Source organism: Tamandua tetradactyla, chromosome 12, assembly GCF_023851605.1.
Source record: "Tamandua tetradactyla isolate mTamTet1 chromosome 12, mTamTet1.pri, whole genome shotgun sequence".
Classification (NCBI taxonomy): domain Eukaryota; kingdom Metazoa; phylum Chordata; class Mammalia; order Pilosa; family Myrmecophagidae; genus Tamandua; species Tamandua tetradactyla.
Genome location: NC_135338.1, coordinates 50760425 through 50778012, shown reverse-complemented (window position 1 = coordinate 50778012; position 17588 = coordinate 50760425). Strand labels below are relative to the sequence as shown.

Sequence of the window (17588 nt, the reverse complement as noted above, 5' to 3'; positions counted from 1 at the left end):
TTTAACAATTTCTCCAACCAGAATCATAATGAGGCTATACATTGCATTTGGCTGTTATGTCTCTAAGATCTTTTAATCTATAGTAATTTCCTGCCTGCTTAAAGCCATCGATTATTGACGAAACCAGGTTATTTGTTCTCTATTGATTTCCCACATTCTAGATTTGTTTGATTGTTTCAAGGTAGTATGAAGTCTTTAGGTTGTCCTCTATTCTGTTTCCCTTAATAGGCTTGATTAGATTCAGATTCAATTCCTGTTATTATTTTGGTCAAGAACACTTCATAGGCTGTAATGGATTTTCTAACTAGCAAAGAGTTTGAACTTGATAGGACCTCGCATTCTTTCCTAGTCCTAGGATATTTCAAATGGCAATCTGATTGAGTTTGAATATCTCACACGGCTTTGAGTCAGATGCACCTTACATTATATTTTCAGAGTCAGAGGCACCTTACATAATATTTTCATTTAATCTCAACATTTAGCAGATGTGGAAACTGAAATTTTGGAAGGCTTGATTAATTTGGTCCAGTCATGGTGAGATGAGAGGTCGGGATCTGGCTAGAATCCTAGCACCAACTTCCCAATACCTTTCCGCTCTGTGTAAATACTTCTCCGGACTTTCCGGTTCTCGATAAAGCCCCAGTATACCCAGGGCTCGGAAGTCGCGCCGCCCCGCCCCATTCTAAGCCCCGCCCGCCCCGCCCACCCACAAGTCCCTCTCACATAACCCCGCCCCGCCCCGCCCACCGGGTCTGCAGTCAAGCCGGATGAGGCGTGCGGAACCACACTTCCCAGAGTGCAGCGTACCCGGGAAAGGCGCAAGACTGGCGCTCGGTCGCCGGTGCCATTTCTGTTGAGGGGAACGGAGGTGAGGCCCGTGATCATGGCGCTGTTCCCGGCTTTTGCGGGCGTTAGTGAGGCTGCCGACAGCGGAAGCTCCAGGAAAGGTAAGCAAACAAAAGGGCCGAAGGAGGGGCTCTGCGGCCTTACGGTGCAGTTTCTCGGGGCCCAGTCTTCTCGGCCCCTGCCTTGGATTTGTTTATCCACTCGTTTGCATCCCAGCGTTCTCTGTGGCACTGCAAAGCCACCTGGGAAGGGTTCCTGTCCTCGCTCAGGCCTCTCTCTGGCCTCCTCCTGTCCTCTTCTGGGACGCCAAGGCAGGGTTTTGGGGGCTAGAGCTTTAGAGTTACGGAAGGAGGAAGAGCGGAGAGAGGCCCTGGAGCTGGAGCTTCAGTATTAATGATTGTTGGATCCCATTCTTCCTCTGAGCCGTGGTTTCTTCACTTGTAAAATGAGAATAATGGTGCTCCGCATCTCATCAAGATTTTTGATGCAAATGCTATGTGTTATTCCTACATTTTTCTTCCCTTACTGTCTTACTTACTTATGAGATCTTTATTGGATTCGTGTCTTTCGGCAGGCCCTGAGATAGCGGAATAGGATACAAAGCCCGAATCAACTGTTTCTGCTCTCCAGAAGGGTACAACTTCTAGGGAAAAGAATGAACATGTATTTATTGAGGGCCTACGTGTGTGCCGGGTTATGGCTTTGCGTATTTTTTATTCAAGCCTCAAACATTCCTAGGAATTGTGCGGTGTTAAAACTTGAGACACACAAAATACTAAAAAAAAAAGAGGCTCACAGGAAGTCTTTTAAAAAGAAACTGATCCTAAATCGTGCACAATTGTGTGGCACAGCCCAGTTGTGTCTGACCCATTATAACCACTCATAGCACCTATACTTCCTTTTTTGAAACATTTTAAATAACTGAGTGATGTTTTATGTAATTAGTATGATATTGTTCTCCTTTTACGAGACTATAATCTCCATGAGGTAAGGGACCTGGTTTGTGAATTTATTGCAGCATATTAGCACAGGCTCAGGATATAGCAGGGGTTCAATAAATATTCATTGTTACCTGCACAAACCAACAGTAGATACTTGATATACTTTTTTATGACTGCATGAATCTGCCTAAAAAATAACTGATTGCATGAAGTAGGATGTCAAGGCAAACTATAGCAATACTGACTTGTAATGGGAGCTTCAAAGAAAGCTCTATGTGGGAGCTAACTTTTGGGATGGGTTTTCAAAGAGGATAGGATTTGGATGCTAGAGATAGTGGAAGGGCATTCCAGGACTATTAAAATTGAGAAGTGTGTAGGGATTGGGAAGAAGGGCACCAGGCCTGTACAGGGAACTACTTATACCCCAGGTTGGTTGGAAATATAGGGGCATAAAGAGGAAAGGTGGGAATGTGGTTGGGATAGTGTTTTGATTTGCTAAATCTGCCAGAACGCAGTATACCAGAAATGGGTTGGCTTTTTCAATGGGAATTTATTAATGTTAAAAATTTATAATTCTAAGGCCATGAAAATGTTCAAATTAAGGCATCAAGAGAAAGATACCTTTGAGGAAAGGCTGCTGGCATCCAGCGTTCTTCTGTCATGTGGGAAGGCACATGGTGATGTCTACTGCTCCTTCTCTCCGTGGTTCTGGTTTCAGTGGCTCTCTCCAAATGTCTCTGGGCATTTTCTCTTGCTTATCCTCATAAAGGACCCCCAGTAAAGTGATTAAGACTCACCTTGAGTGGGCTGGGTCACATCTACTAAAGATCTTACTCACGAAAGGTCTGCCCCATAGGGACGGATTAAATGAACATGGCCTTTTTTGGAGTATATTACAGGTCTAAACCAGCACAGAGGGTGAGGGAGGATAGTGATTTGAGTAACAGGCTAATGGTTTATCCTTCTATTTTGGGAGAAAGGCATTGAAGGTTTACAGGAGAGTGTTACTCTTGACGTTTTTCTCAACCAGTATTTAATGGACATCCTCTGTGTATGTAGGAGCAGAGGTACTGCATGTAAAAGTGCAAAAAAATGTAAAGTATTTTTTTTCCAGGTTTAAGTACAACACTATCATGCATAATGAAATTAGCTATGACTCCATAATATCATCTAATAGCTAGTTAGTGTTCATATTTCCCAAGTGGTTTCAAAAATGACCTTTTCCATTTGGTTTGTTCAAGTCAGGATCAAAAAAAGTCCAACATTGCATTTTGTGGCTATGTCTCTTTTAATATAAAATAATTTCTCCCTCCTCTCCATTATCTCATGTGATTTATTTGTTGAGGAAACTGAGTAATTTGCCCTGCAGACATTCCACTGACTCTTTATATTATCATTTAACATGCTCTTCTAGCCCGCTATTTCTTGTAAACTGGTGATTACAAGTTTACATTTGTAAGGCCATAAAAATGTCCAAACCAAGGCACAAAGAAAAAGATACCTTGGCTCAAGAAAGGCTGATGGTGGTTAGGAAGGCACTTTGCTGACATCTGTTGGTCTTTTGGCTTCTGGTTTCGAACAACTTCCCTGGGGGCATTTTCTTTCTGCATCTCCAGTAGTCTCTGTGTCGACTCTGAGGTTTTCCCAAAATGATTCCCTCTTAAAAGATTCCAGTTAAGTTGATTAAAACCCATCTTGAATGGGTGGAAATCACCTGAACAACTTGGTGGATCACATATCCATGGAAATAATCAGAAAGATATCCCCTACAATTGGGTGGCTCACATCTCTATGGAAAACAACCTAATCAAAAGGTCCCACCCTAAACAATAGATCTGCTCCTACAAGATTGGATTAGGAAAAAGAACATAGCTTTTCTGAAGTACACAACAGTCAAACCAGCACAACCTCCACTGTGTTATAGGCAGCAGAGAGCCCCTGGTATCTGCTTCCTCCAATTCTTGAACACTTTCTTCCTGCATTTTTAGAGTGTTAGGTTGCATACCCTAAAACATTGAACATTGTTGCCTAAGAGTGCAATATTTGGACAGAGTTGGGATGAAAAACGGTGTATCAACACATTTAATCTTCCTTACAACCTGTGAGGTAGATATATTGTCTTTATTTGGGGAAGAAACTAAACAGATTATCTTTTCCTATACCTTCTCTTCTTCTCTGAATATCAGAAAACGGCATCATCGTTACCTGAAGCCAAGAACCTAGATGCAGACCTTGATTCCCTCCTCTCCCTTACTCAGTTCATCTGTCCTAAAAAACTCTTACGTTTGTTAGTTTCTCTCTTGTCTACATTTCCCCTGCCTCATTTTTTTTTTTTTTTGCCTCCATTATCTCCTGGAGTACTACAGTAGCCTCTTAGACATCTTTAGTCCTACTAAATATCTTTAGTCCTCCCTGAAGCACTCTCCACACACAGCAAGAACTTAACAGTGTATATATTTTAAAACACTGTGCCATGCACTGATCTGAATGCTTTATAAATACTAGCTTATCGAATCTTCATTAGTACTGTACCATCTATTTTTATGGAGGAGGAAAGAGAGGCACAGAGCCAGTAAATAACTTGCTCCTTGTCATGTGGCTAGTAAATCACAGAGCCAAGATTTGAGCTCCATCTTGCTTCAGCATTTGTGCCTTTAAACACATTACTCTTTGCTTCTGATCTTTCAAACACTAGATATGATTTTGTCACTCTTGCTCAAAACTCTCAAGTGTCTGCCTGTTGCTTGTAGGGCAGATCCAAATTCTCTGACAAAAGTTTTTAAAGGCCCTTACTCCTCCAGTTTCATTTTGCCCTACCTTTTCTCTTATTCCTGGTGGTCCAGCCTATAACTTCCTGCTATTTTCCAGAGTCATTCTCTCTTTCAGACCTTTGCACAGGCTATCTCCTCTGCTTAAGATACTCTTATTCCCTGCATCTTTGTCTAACTCCTTCTCATCCTTGAGGTCTTAGCTGAGATGTTCTCCCAGGAAGCTTTCCCCAATCCATCCTAGTTTGAATTAGGTGACCTAGTTCTTGCTCTCGTTATACCCTGTATATTTTCTCTATCTTGGCATTTGTCACAGTCAAGAAAAGCGGCTGCCAGTATGTCAGCTGCTTGAGAATAATGTTGGGCTTGTTTTGCTGAAGGTGTATCCCTAGCATCTAGAATAGTGCCTGGCCCTCAGTAAAAAAGTGTTGAATGAAAGAGACCCAGAGATGAAGTATATTGTCCAAAGTTGCATAGCTAATAAACATTAAAGCCATTAATTATTTAAACACTGGTCCTTCTGACTCCAGAATTGGTATTATTAACCACACTATGAAAGCAGGATGTCGGGGTTATGGTTGTTTAAACATTACCTTTAGGATTCCTGGGTTCCTCCACATTGTGGGTTAACTTCCCATGGAAAGGCTGATTTTGCTCAGCTTCGCTGTAGTCACTATCTTTTTTATTTTTTTAAATACAGTTTTATTGAGATATGCTCACGCACCATACAGACCATCTAAGGCATACAATCACTGGCTCACAGTATCATCATGTAGTTGTGCATACATCCCCATGATCAATTTTGGAACATGTTCATTACTCCAGAAAGGAAATAAAAATAAAAAATAAAGCCCTAATCCTCCTATACCCCTTATCCCTTCCCACCCCTCCTGTTGACTGATAGTATTGGTGTGGTACATTTGTTAACTGTTAATGAAAGAATATAAAATATTAGTGTTAACCATAGTCCATAGTTTGCAATAGGTACATTTTTCCCCATGTATCCATCTATTTTTTTTTAACATTTGTTCCCCTAGTATTTATTTTTAATCCATATATTTTACTCATCTGTTCATACCATAGATAAAAGGAGCATCAGACACAAGGTTTTTACAATCATACAGTCACACTGTGAAAACTGTATCATTATATACTCATCTCCAAGAAACATGGCTTCTGGAACACAGTTCCATAGTTTCAGGCACTTCCCTCTTGCCTCTCAAATACATCTTAAACTGAAAAAGGGATATCTATATAATTTGTAAGAATAATCTCCAGGATAACCTCTCAACTCTGTTTTAAATCTCTTGTCTCATTTCTCTCTTTCCCATTTTGGTTGAGAAGGTTTTCTCAATCCCTTGATGCTGAGTCCCATTTCATTCTAGGATTTCTGTCCCACATTGCCAGGGAGATTAACACCTCTGGGAGTCATGTCCCATGGTGAGACGGGGAGGACTGTGAGTTTGCTTGCCATGTTGGCTGAGAGAGAGAGAGGCCACATCTGAGCAACAAGAGAGGTTCTCTGGGCATGACTCTTAGACCTAATTTTAAGTAGGCTTAGTCTGTCCTTTGTGGGAATAAGTTTCATATGTATGAACAAACCCCAAGACTGAGGGCTCGACCTATTGCTTTGGTTGTCCCCCCTGCTTGAGAGAACATCAGGAATTCTCCAAATGGGAAAGTTGAATTTTCCCTCTTTCTCACCATCCCCCCAAGGGGACTTTGCAAATACTTCTTTATTTACTGTTCAAATCACTCTGGGAGTTATCGGGGCATCACAGTGGACAGACCTACAAAATCTCATGCCCTACTCATGCCTCCATGTACTTATGGTGTTCAATTAACCTGTCCATGTATGTTATATTAAGAGGTGCGTGTAGTCACTATCTTTTTTGATTTTTGTTTTTATGTAGTCACCATCTTAAAAGCAGTTCTTAGGTGTGTTTGCTGGTGCTTTTTGTATCAAGCTTGTGCTCCTGTGTTAAAAAGTAAGTATTTAGATGAAAAAGAAGAGCTTGATTCATTTCTTTTTTAAAAGAACAATTGATTAAAATATATGCTAATTTATTTTAGCCCTAAAATTTTTTTTTTGAATTATTACCTCTGTAGGTGTAGAACTCACCTGACTTCATTTAAATTACCAATCAGGGCTATTTTAATTATAATAGAATGGAGAACTAGATGTGGAGTTTGACTATTTTATTTAATTATAATTCAGAATTTATTTTCAGAATTTAAATCTATTCATGGCAATACCTTCCTCCATTTATCCATAATCAAATTGAATTAAAGCATTCTAACTAGTGATACAGAAATATAGTTATGTAATAGACTTATTACAAAAACTATTTCAGCTTAAAGTATTCAGCGGTGATTCATTATATTATTTTCTCTTAAATTACCCCCAAAATTGAGACATGCTGGGTGCTTCCAGATACTTGCCTGTTTTCTCTTAGGCAGTACTTCTAAAGAGGTTTTTCTGCCTCATGCAACTACCCTTCTTTCTTGCTTAGACATGTGTGTATATATAATAAAAAACGTCTGGCAGAGTCCTGATTTCTAGGCAAGTTTCAACCTGCAGTTTATTTACTAACCTGCAGGAACAAAAGGTTTGCCAGCTGGTCAGATTCTCTACCTTAAACCCTAACCATATGGCATCCTGCTGGGATTCTCCATAGTATATTATATCCTGCTTAATATTGGTGCAATTATCTAAATATGTTTGACTTCTGTCAGGAACTTTTAGTTATATGAGGATATACATATGTAGTAAAGGACTTTATGGTATCATTAACAAAGCATCTTTTAATCTCAGGAAATTTATCCAGGATTTTGTTTAGTTAAAATTAATTTAACAATTCACATGTATTATTTGAACTAAGGTTATGATTAAATGTAAGCAGAGACCTCATCTGTCTTGTTCACTCCTATATCTTCAGTGCCTAGAACTGAGCCTGAGCACATAGCAGGTGCTCAATAATTTAGTCTTTATTCAACAAATATACATTTGTAATGAAGAATGGAATTAATAATATTTGTACTTTATACCTAGACAATACAATGGCTTACTTTTTTTTTGACAAAAAGAAAAAATTTTAATAATGTTTAACCATATACAGTTAAATATACCAAAGTTTTCCACATGAGCAAAATGTAAAAGACAAACTTTTAAATAGAAGAGATATTTGTTAGACATCTGACAGAAAAATTAATATATTTACATATAAATGTCTCTTACAAATCTAAAAGTACATATGACAGAGGTAATTCAAAAAAGAGAAATGGAACTAGCTCATTTATGAAAAAAAAGTTCAACTTCATTGGCTCCTGTGAGCATGGGGATTGGCAAGTTTGAATTCCATAGGACAGGCCATAAGTTGGAAACTCAATGAAGGTGACAGTGAATTCCCCAGGAGAAGCTGTCTGTCTGAAGTAGAACTAGAAATTCTTCTCTCTGACTGCTGAAGTACTCAGTCCTTCCTGCAAGTCCTCCAGCTGACTGGATAAGGAGCCTTCCCTCATAGCTGAACTCAGTCTCCTTTGTTGATTGTAGACATATGTCATCATCATAGATGCAATCAACTGACTAATGATTTTTTTTTTTTTTTTTTTTTTTTTTTTTTTTTTTTTTTTTTTTTTTTAAAGGAAAGACAGAGAGAAGGAAGGAAGGATAGAAGGAAGGAAGGAAGGAAGGAAGAAAGGGAAACATCTTTAAACATTTTCTTGTTTTATTGTATTCTGTTTCTCCGTTTTTGTTACATGGGCTGGGGCCGGGAATCGAACCGAGGTCCTCCGGCATAGCAGGCAAGCACTTTGCCCGCTGAGCCACCGCGGCCCGCCCTGACTAATGATTTTAATCCAGGAAATACCTTCGCAGTAACAATCAGGCCAGTGTAGACAGACGCGCATTGGGGAGTAGCTGACATGTAGCGCCCAGTGCCCCCGAATCTGCAACACACTGCACCAGACAGGCTGGCTGTTTGCGGCACCCAGCCAGGCCCGCCTCCAAGCTCCCCATGGGCATAACAGAGATGATGGCTTATTTTTGAAGGTCTCAGGGTCCTTCATTTGTTCAGAAAATTAGGTGATGGGGAAATGAAGATGTAATGATATGTAAAGTTCACTGAATATTTCATTCAACAAATATTTAGTGAGTCCACTTACTTTGTACAAGCCACTGTCAAATGTTGGGAATAGACGTGACCCCTGCCCTCATGTTTCTTGTTGTTTGGGAAGAGGGGGATGGGAGGTGTTCTGGAGACTTGGATAAAAGAATTGTAAACCATTTTGGTGTATTTGTTTGGCTGGCAGAATATTTAAAAATTTTTTTTCCTTTTTTTGTTCTGCCCTTGTTCCCTGTAGTGTCACAATGATCATTACTGGCCTGGTCCTTATACACATTTTTTTTTTTTAATTAGAAAAGTTGCAGATTTACATAAAAATCATGTGGAAAGTACAAAGTTCCCATTATACCCTCTCTCTCACACACAATTTTCCCTATTATTATTATTATTATTTAAAAAACACTTTTGTTGATAAAACTTAATATACAGACATACAAACATTCTGTACATGGTGTACAATCAGTGGCTCACAATATCATCACATAGTTGTGTATTCATCACCATTCATCATTTTTTTGAATATTTGTATCGCATTAAAAAAAGAAGAAAGAAAAAACTCATACATTCCATACACCTTACCCCTCCATCTCATTGAATACTAGTATTTCCATCTACCTAATTTATTTTAACTTTTGTCCCCCCTGTTATTTATTTATTTTTATCAATATTTTTTGCTCACTGTCCATACCTTAGATAAAAGGAGCATCAGACAAGATTTTCATAATCACACCATCACATTGTAAAAGCTATATCATTATACAATCATCTTTAAGAAACAAGGCTATTGGAACACAGCTCTTCAGTTTCAGATTCTTCCTTCTAGCCATTCTCATACACCTTAAACAAAAAAGGGATAGCTATATAATGTGTGAAAATAAACCCCAGGATAACATCTGTTTGAAATCTCTCAGCTACTGATGATTTATTTTTTCTCATTACTCTCTTCCCCTTTTGGTCAAGAAAGTTTGCTCAGTCCTTTGATGCCAGGTCCCAGCTCATCCTATCTCATGTTGCCAGGGAGATTTACATCTCTGAGGAGTTATGTCCCATGTAGAGGGTAAGGGCAGTGAGTTCACTTACCACTTCAGTTTAGAGAGAGAGGCCACATCTGAGCAACAAAAGAGGTTCTCCCTGGGGCTCTTAGGCCTAATTTTCTCTATTATTAGCACTTTGCATTAGTGGTACTAATGCAATTGATGAAATAACATTATAATTATAATATTAGCTGTAGTCTTTAGTTTACATTAGGGTTCACAGTTTGTGTTGTATAGTTATATGATTAAAAAAATTTTTTTTTTCTTGTAACATATAGTCAATCCCTGTAAGCATTTGAGTTATTGTTCTTTGGCATAGAAGATGGTGGGAAAATTGATACGCAGATAACTGATATTATAATATAAAAATTGCCATCATGGCCCCTTGTAGGAAGTGCAAGGAGAATTTAGGGAAATCATCTTAGCTGAGGAGGTAATGAGTAGTGTCACGGTGTGGTGGAAAGAACTGGATGGAGGAGCCGAGATCCAGGTTCAGGTGTATGTACTTAGCCAGGTGTTCTAGTTTGCTAGCTGCCAGAATGTAATATACCTGAAATGGAATGACTTTTAAAAAGGGGAATTTAATTAGATGCTAGTTTACAGTTCTAAGGCCGAGAAAATGTCCCAATTAAAAAAGTCTATAGAAATGTCCAATCTAAGGCGTCCAGTAAAAGATACCTTGGTTCAAGAAGGCTGATGAAGTTCAAGGTTTCTCTCTTAAGTGGAAGGGCACATGGCGAGCACAGTCAGAGTTTCTTTCTCATCTGGAAAGGCACATGGTAAACACGGTCAGGGTTCCTCTCTCATCTGGAAAGACACATGGTGAGCATGGTGTCATCTGCTAGCTTCTTCTCTCCTGGCTTCTGGTTTCATGAAGCTCCCCAGGAGGTGTTTTCCTTCTTCATCTCCAAAGGTCTCTGGCTCGTGGACTCTCTGCTCTCTTGGAATCTCTCATTCTCCAAAATGTTTCCTCTTTTATAGGACTCCAATAAACCAATCAAGACCTACCCAAATGGGTGGAGACATGTCGTCATCTCATCTGGTTTAACAACCACTCTTGACTAAATCATATCTCCAGGGAGATGATCTAATTACAGTTTCAAGCATACAGTATTGAATAGGGATTATTCTAACTTTATGAAATGGGATTTTTATTAAACATGGCTTTTCTAGGGGGCATACATCGTTTCAAATCAGCACACCAGGTGACTTTACCTCTTTGGGCCTCTAACTACTCATTTAGTCTCCTGGCTAGGCTCCAGAGAGCCTTCCAGGCCCAGCCCCTCCCTTGGAACCCAGCCAGAATACTCCTTTTTCTATTCTACGTATTGGACTTCTCTGAAAGATTTTTTTTTTTTGTATTTTTTTTTATTAATTAAAAAAAAAAGAAATTAACACAACATTTAGAAATCATTCCATTCTACATATGCACTCAGTAATTCTTAGTATCATTACATAGATGCATGATCATCATTTCCTAGTACATTTGCATTGATTTAGGAAAAGAACTAGCAAAACAGCAGAAAAAGATATAGAATGTCAATATAGAGAAGAAAATTAAAATAATAATAATAATAATAAAAATATATATATATAAAAAGAAAAAGAAAAAAACAAAAACAAAAGATACAAACAAACAAAAAAAACTATAGTTCAGGTGCAGCTTCATTCAGTGTTTTAACATAGTTACATTACAATTAGGTATTATTGTGCTGTCCATTTTTGAGTTTTTGTATCTAGTCCTGTTGCACAGTCTGTATCCCTTCAGCTTCAATTACCCATTATCTTACCCTGTTTCTAACTCCTGCTGGTCTCTGTTACCAATGATATATTCCAAGTTGATTCTCGAATGTTGGTTCACATCAGTGGGACCATACAGTATTTGTCCTTTAGTTTTTGGCTAGACTCACTCAGCATATTGTTCTCTAGGTCCATCCATGTTATTACATGCTTCATAAGTTTATCTTGTCTTAAAGCTGCATAATATTCCATCGTAGGTACACACCACAGTTCGCTTAGCCACTCGTCCGTCGACGGACACTTTGGCCGTCTCCATCTCTTTGCAACTGTAAACAATGCTGCTATAAACACTGATGTGCAAATGTCCGTCTGTGTCTTTGCCCTTAAGTCCTTTGAGTAGATACCTAGCAGTGGTATTGCTGGGTCGTAATCCATTCTGCCAGTCTATATCTTTTGATTGGGGAATTCAGTCCATTAACTTTTAGTGTTATTACTGTTTGGATAATATTTTCCTCTACCATTTTGGCTTTTGTATTATATATATCATATCTGATTTTCCTTCTTTCTACACTTTACTCCATACCTCTCTCTTCTGTCTTTTCGTATCTGACTCTAGTGCTCCCTTTAGTATTTCTTGCAGAGCTGGTCTCTTGGTCACAGATTCTCTCAGTGACTTTTTGTCTATAAATGTTTTAATTTCTCCTTCATTTTTGAAGGACAATTTTGCTGGATATAGGAGTCTTGGTTGGCAGTTTTTCTCTTTTAGTATTTTAAATATATCATCCCACTGTCTTCTAGCTTCCATGGTTTCTGCTGAGAAATCTACACATAGTCTTATTGGGTTTCCCTTGTATGTGACAGATTGTTTTTCTCTTGCTGCTTTCAAGATCCTCTCTTTCTCTTTGACCTCTGACATTCTAACTAGTAAGTGTCTTGGAGAACGCCTATTTGGGTCTATTCTCTTTGGGGTGCACTGCACTTCTTGGATCTGTAATTTTAGGTCTTTCATAAGAGTTGGGAAATTTTCAGTGATAATTTCTTCCATTAGTTTTTCTCCTCCTTTTCCCTTCTCTTCTCCTTCTGGGACACCCACAACACGTATATTTGTGCGCTTCATATTGTCATTCAGTTCCCTGATCCCCTGCTCAAGTTTTTCCATTCTTTTCCCTATAGTTTCTGTTTCTTTTTGGGATTCAGATGTTCCATCCTCCAGTTCACTAATTGTAGCTTCTGTCTCTTTAAATCTACCATTGTAGGTATCCATTGTTTTTTCCATCTTATCTACTTTGTCCTTCACTCCCATAAGTTCTGTGATTTGTTTTTTCAGATTTTCTATTTCTTCTTTTTGTTCAGCCCATGTCTTCTTCATGTCCTCCCTCAATTTATTGATTTGGTTTTTGAAGAGGTTTTCCATTTCTGTTCGTATATTCAACATTAGTTGTCTCAGCTCCTGTATCCCATTTGAACTATTGGTTTGTTCCTTTGACTGGGCCATATCTTCAATTTTCTGAGCGTGATCCATTATTTTCTGCTGATGTCTGGGCATTTGATCAGATTTCCCTGGGTGTAGGACCCGGCTGGTTGAAAGGTTTTTCTGTGAAATCTCTGGGCTCTGTTTTTCTTTTCCTGCCCAGTAGGTGGCGCTCGTGGCGCTCGTCTGTCTGCGGGTCCCACCAGTAAAAGATGCTGTGGCTCCTTTAACTTGCCAATCCGAATCTCGCAGTCGGCCCGGGAAACCGCGCGTGGAGCGGGGGTCGCCGGCCACCGCGGCTTGGGGGAGTACCGGTCCAAATTGCCCAGCTGGCCCGAGACGCCATGCGTGGCGGGAGGGCCCCGCTATCCAACGTTCCCAGTCGGACCGGGAAGCCACGTGTGTGGAAGGGACCCCGGTCACCAGCCGCCCCAGCCCGGGAAAGAGCGCGCCCCTCGGGTATCTCACCGCAGCGGATTCTCCCTGCCCGTTCACCCATTCCAGAATGGGGTACGCTGTCTTTTTGGTCTCTGTCGTGGCTCCGGGAGCTGTTTCATATTGTTTCTGTTTCTTTAGTTGCTGTTCTGGAGGAGGAACTAAGACCGCGCGTCTTACTAAGCCGCCATCTTCTCCGGAAGTCTCTCTGAAAGATTTTATTTGAACAATGAGTTCCATGGCTAAAAAGTATTTGAAAGTCTCTGGACTAGATGATCTCCAAAATTCCTCCCAGGCCTAACATTCAGTGATGGTTACTTTCTTTCTCCTCAGCATATGAATGTTCTTTGGACTCCCCATCTTAAAACAGGACAAAAAATAAACCCCCTTAAACCCCCTTGCTACTGCCATCTTGTTTTTTTTTTCTTTTTCTTCTCTTTACAGCTAAAACTCTTAGAGGCAGAGTACATTGGCCCCTACTTGCTTACCTCTTACTGACTTCTCATTTATCGGCAGTTTGCTCCTCCCCTCCACACCACACTGAATCTGCACCAGGTGAGCTTGTTAAGTGATCTTCCAGTTACCGAATCCAGAGAAAACTTTCAGTTCTTATCTTTTGCTGATTTTTCTGCTCCTATTCTCTGTTGAAACTCTTGTCCCTTGGCTTCTGGGCCGCTCATTTTTCCTCCTACCTAAAAAAATATGCCAAACACTGAGCTGGGCACTTTCATACATTTTGTTGTCTCTGAGCCAGGTATTATCATCTCCATTTGTTGGTGAGAAAGCTGGGACACAGGCAAGAAGTAAATGGCCAAGCTGGTATATGGACTCAAGGCTGTGGCATACCACCACTTGGACTCGCCTCTTTGGGCATGCTGCCTGCCTTCTTGAGGTTGTCTTTCTCAGGCCTTACACAAATGTCTCTTCCTCCACCCATCCCTGGGCTATCCTGTCTGCTTCTCTGATATGGGTTGCCACCCTTGTTATCTAGTCCAGGCTGCTCTGTTGTACACCAGATCTGTATTTCCAACTGCTGCTGGGATAGAAGAGCTATCTGGCTGGGCTCTTGTCTACCCACAGAGCTCCCAGATACAGCCAGATACATCTGGCTCAATCCCTCCTTCTGTCTTTCCTTCCAAAGTAACAGCACGTTGCCTTCCCAGAAAGAGGGGAGCTATTTTTCAGTCAGAGTTATTTGAGTTGTACTCCACTATTAGAATTCCCGTGTTGCCTGCTGGACAGCTATATCTGGGGGTGCTTCAGGCAGCTGATATCCATCTTCACCTGAAGCCGCATCTCTTTTGATCACAACCCAAGAAATTACAACCTATCATTGATACTCAGTCCCTTCTTTGATTTCCAGTCACCTTCTAGGTAATTCCCTAATTATTTTTCTACCATCCCAAACCTTTGTGATTTAACCCTAACCTGTCTTTGCAGCCTTCTCACATTCTGTGATTATTAGATTCTTGAACAAGCCATGTCTCTTATGTCTGTGTCTTTGCTCAAACTCTTCCCCCTTCCCTGAAATACCTTTCCTCACCTCGCAACTCTTGTTAGGCTGACTGAAATGTTATTTTCTTCCAGGAACCCTTCCTCACTTACTCCACCCCTCTCTGGCCCCTCCACACATTCCCCATCCTAATTTAGTTAGGTAGTCCTTCACTTGGGCCACCATATTCCCTCAACCAACCTTTGATTTGGCATTTGTCATATTTTATAGTTGTTTTGTTCATTGACTCCTTGCATTTGACTGGGAGCTCCATGAAAGTTGATTCTTTTCATCTTGGTGTGACACTTGGTACTTCCTCAGTAAATGGTTATTGAGTGAATGGATGATTTTGTGATTTAAATGAAAACTTGGGGTCAGTGCAGTATGTGGCATGTATGTGATAGCTAAATGAATCTTTTAAAATGCTGCTTTCATTTTATTCAAAAGCTTTTCAGGGGCTTCTCTGTAGTTTAACCCTCTAGTTTGCAAATGAGTAAACTGAGGCCCTGGGAGGAAAGTGATTTGCTTTAAGTGACATATTGAATTATCTGCTTGATACAGTCAAAGTAATATGACCACTAGCCCCTGTCCACTTTTCTGGCCATTTCCTCCCTTTCTCAGCTGGCTTATACTACCTCACTGTCAACAGTTCTACTCATGCAGGTGGTGAGTGTGTCCCGGCCCTGTGCGGCCCTCTCTTCATTCTGCTTGCCACACTCCTTGAAGCCTCCTTGCATGCTTTTCTTTAAGGTTCTGCTTACCTCTCAAGATCTAGCTCATGGAAGTTCTTCCTGAAAAGTCTGTAGCAATTTCTTCTACTACTTTTACCTCTTCTAAAGGCGCTTAGGTCTTGTTCAAGACCTTCCATTCTTGGCAGGAGTTTTATTTTGTTTTACTTTTTATTGAAGTATAACATACACACAGAAAAGTGCACTTAGCAACCAGGTAGAACTTAATGAAGTGTATTAGTTAGGGTTCTCTGGAGAAACAGAATCAACAGGGAACACTTGCAAATATAAAATTTATAAAAGTGTCTCACATGACTGCAGGGATGCAGAGTCCAAAATCCACAGGGCAGGCTGTGAAGCCGACGACTCCGATGGATGGTCTGGATGAACTCCACAGGAGAGGCTCACCAGCCGAAGCAGGAATGGGACCTGTCTCCTGTGAATTCTCCTTAAAAGGCTTCCCGTGATTAGATTTAGCATCACTGATTGTAGAAGACACTCCCCTTGGCTGATTACAAATGGATCAGCTGTGGATGCAGCTGATGTGATCATGACCTAATCCTATGAAATGTCCTCATTGCAACAGACAGGCCAGCACTTGCTGAGGGTAAAGGGAACATGGAATGGGTAGTGGAAGAAGGTAGTGATAAATATGAACTTCGACCACGTGATCAGTTACAGAAACAAGGACTGTAATGCTGTTTTGTTCATGTTATACTATTTAAGTTGTAAGATATCAAGTTTAAGAATGAATGTTGCCCAAGGATTTGCACCCTATTCTGAAGAGATTTAATGTGTTTCCAGTATATGCAGGACAATTGAGTATTGTCAGGTAAAAGAAAAAAAATGTGTGCTTATTTGTTTTCATTTGGAAATTAAGTATGGTTTAAGATGATATATATATATATATAGGTGCCAAGTTGACAAGGGGTGGACTGTCATGGTTAGGGACATGTGTGTCAACTTGGCCAAGTTGTGGTACCTGTTTATCTGATTGGGCAAGTGCTGGCCTCCGTAAGCCCCCACTCTGACTGGTGGTCCAGAGTGACGTGTTGGGTCCCCTGGAATTAATGTCACTTCTGAACCAGTGTCTAATAATCAAGTGGATAAGATGACCTGTTCTGTGGATACCAGTCAGCCTCTTTCCCCAGCAACTCCTGACAATGCCTTCTGGTTTACACACTCATTTTTTTTTTTTAACATGGGCAGGCACCGGGAATTGAACCCGGGTCCTCTGGCATGGCAGGCAAGCGTCCTTGTCTGCTGAGCCACCGTGGCCTGCCCTTACACACTCATTTTAATTCATCTTTTCCCTTCTAAGAAATGGAAAATTTAAGAAAACCATGTGTCTGCACTCTCATTCTTCACACAGTCTCATGAGTATTCCTTGATTTTTCTTCCCTCTTTAGGAAAAATTGTCCTTCCTTCTTCCTTTTGAGATAAAAATGACTTGGGATGACATCCTTCAATAGCCAAAAGCTCACCTGTTTATTAGCCTAATGATCCCCAGCAGCTAAAAGTTGTACGTGGAGCCATGATTCTCAAAGTGTGGTCCCTGGAGCAACCCCAACTTCACCAGGGAGCTGGGGAGAGATGTATGTGCTTAGGCCCCACCCCAAACCTACTGAATCAGCAAACTGTGCCTGTAAGCCCTCCAGGGGATTCTGCAGGCCACAGTTCTAGAGCCACTGTTTTCAGACCTTTAGACAAAGGTCTTAAAGTTCCTCCAGAGATATACTGAGCAACGGATTCCAAGATCCTATGGCAACCACACCCCTAGCCTCCTGTGGAACCACTGCCCTCCAAGGGGCTGCACCTTTCAGCTTCCCTATCAACAGTGAATAGAGCATCTTGAAGATGTTATTTTAGGTTGAGGTGTGGCCCAACCGAATGAGGGTGTGTCTTAATCCATGTTACTGGAGGCCTCATAAAGAGAGGAAACTGGAAGCCAGAAGTCAGAGTAAGCCATAGGGAGGAGCTAGAAGCTAGAAGATAATGGGAACCTGGAA

At 40.6% G+C, this 17588-nt stretch overlaps 1 protein-coding gene across 1 annotated transcript in view; it reads left to right on the top strand.

Annotated features, from left to right (window-relative positions):
• The first annotated feature begins 760 nt into the window (after positions 1-760).
• Positions 761-17588, top strand: part of NRDE2 (NRDE-2, necessary for RNA interference, domain containing) — a 52711-nt gene continuing 35883 nt past the window's right edge. The window contains exon 1 of the mRNA XM_077123312.1: positions 761-947. Within this exon, the coding sequence (XP_076979427.1) occupies positions 884-947 (64 nt within the window). The 5' untranslated portion in view covers positions 761-883. The remainder of the gene's footprint in view (positions 948-17588) is intronic.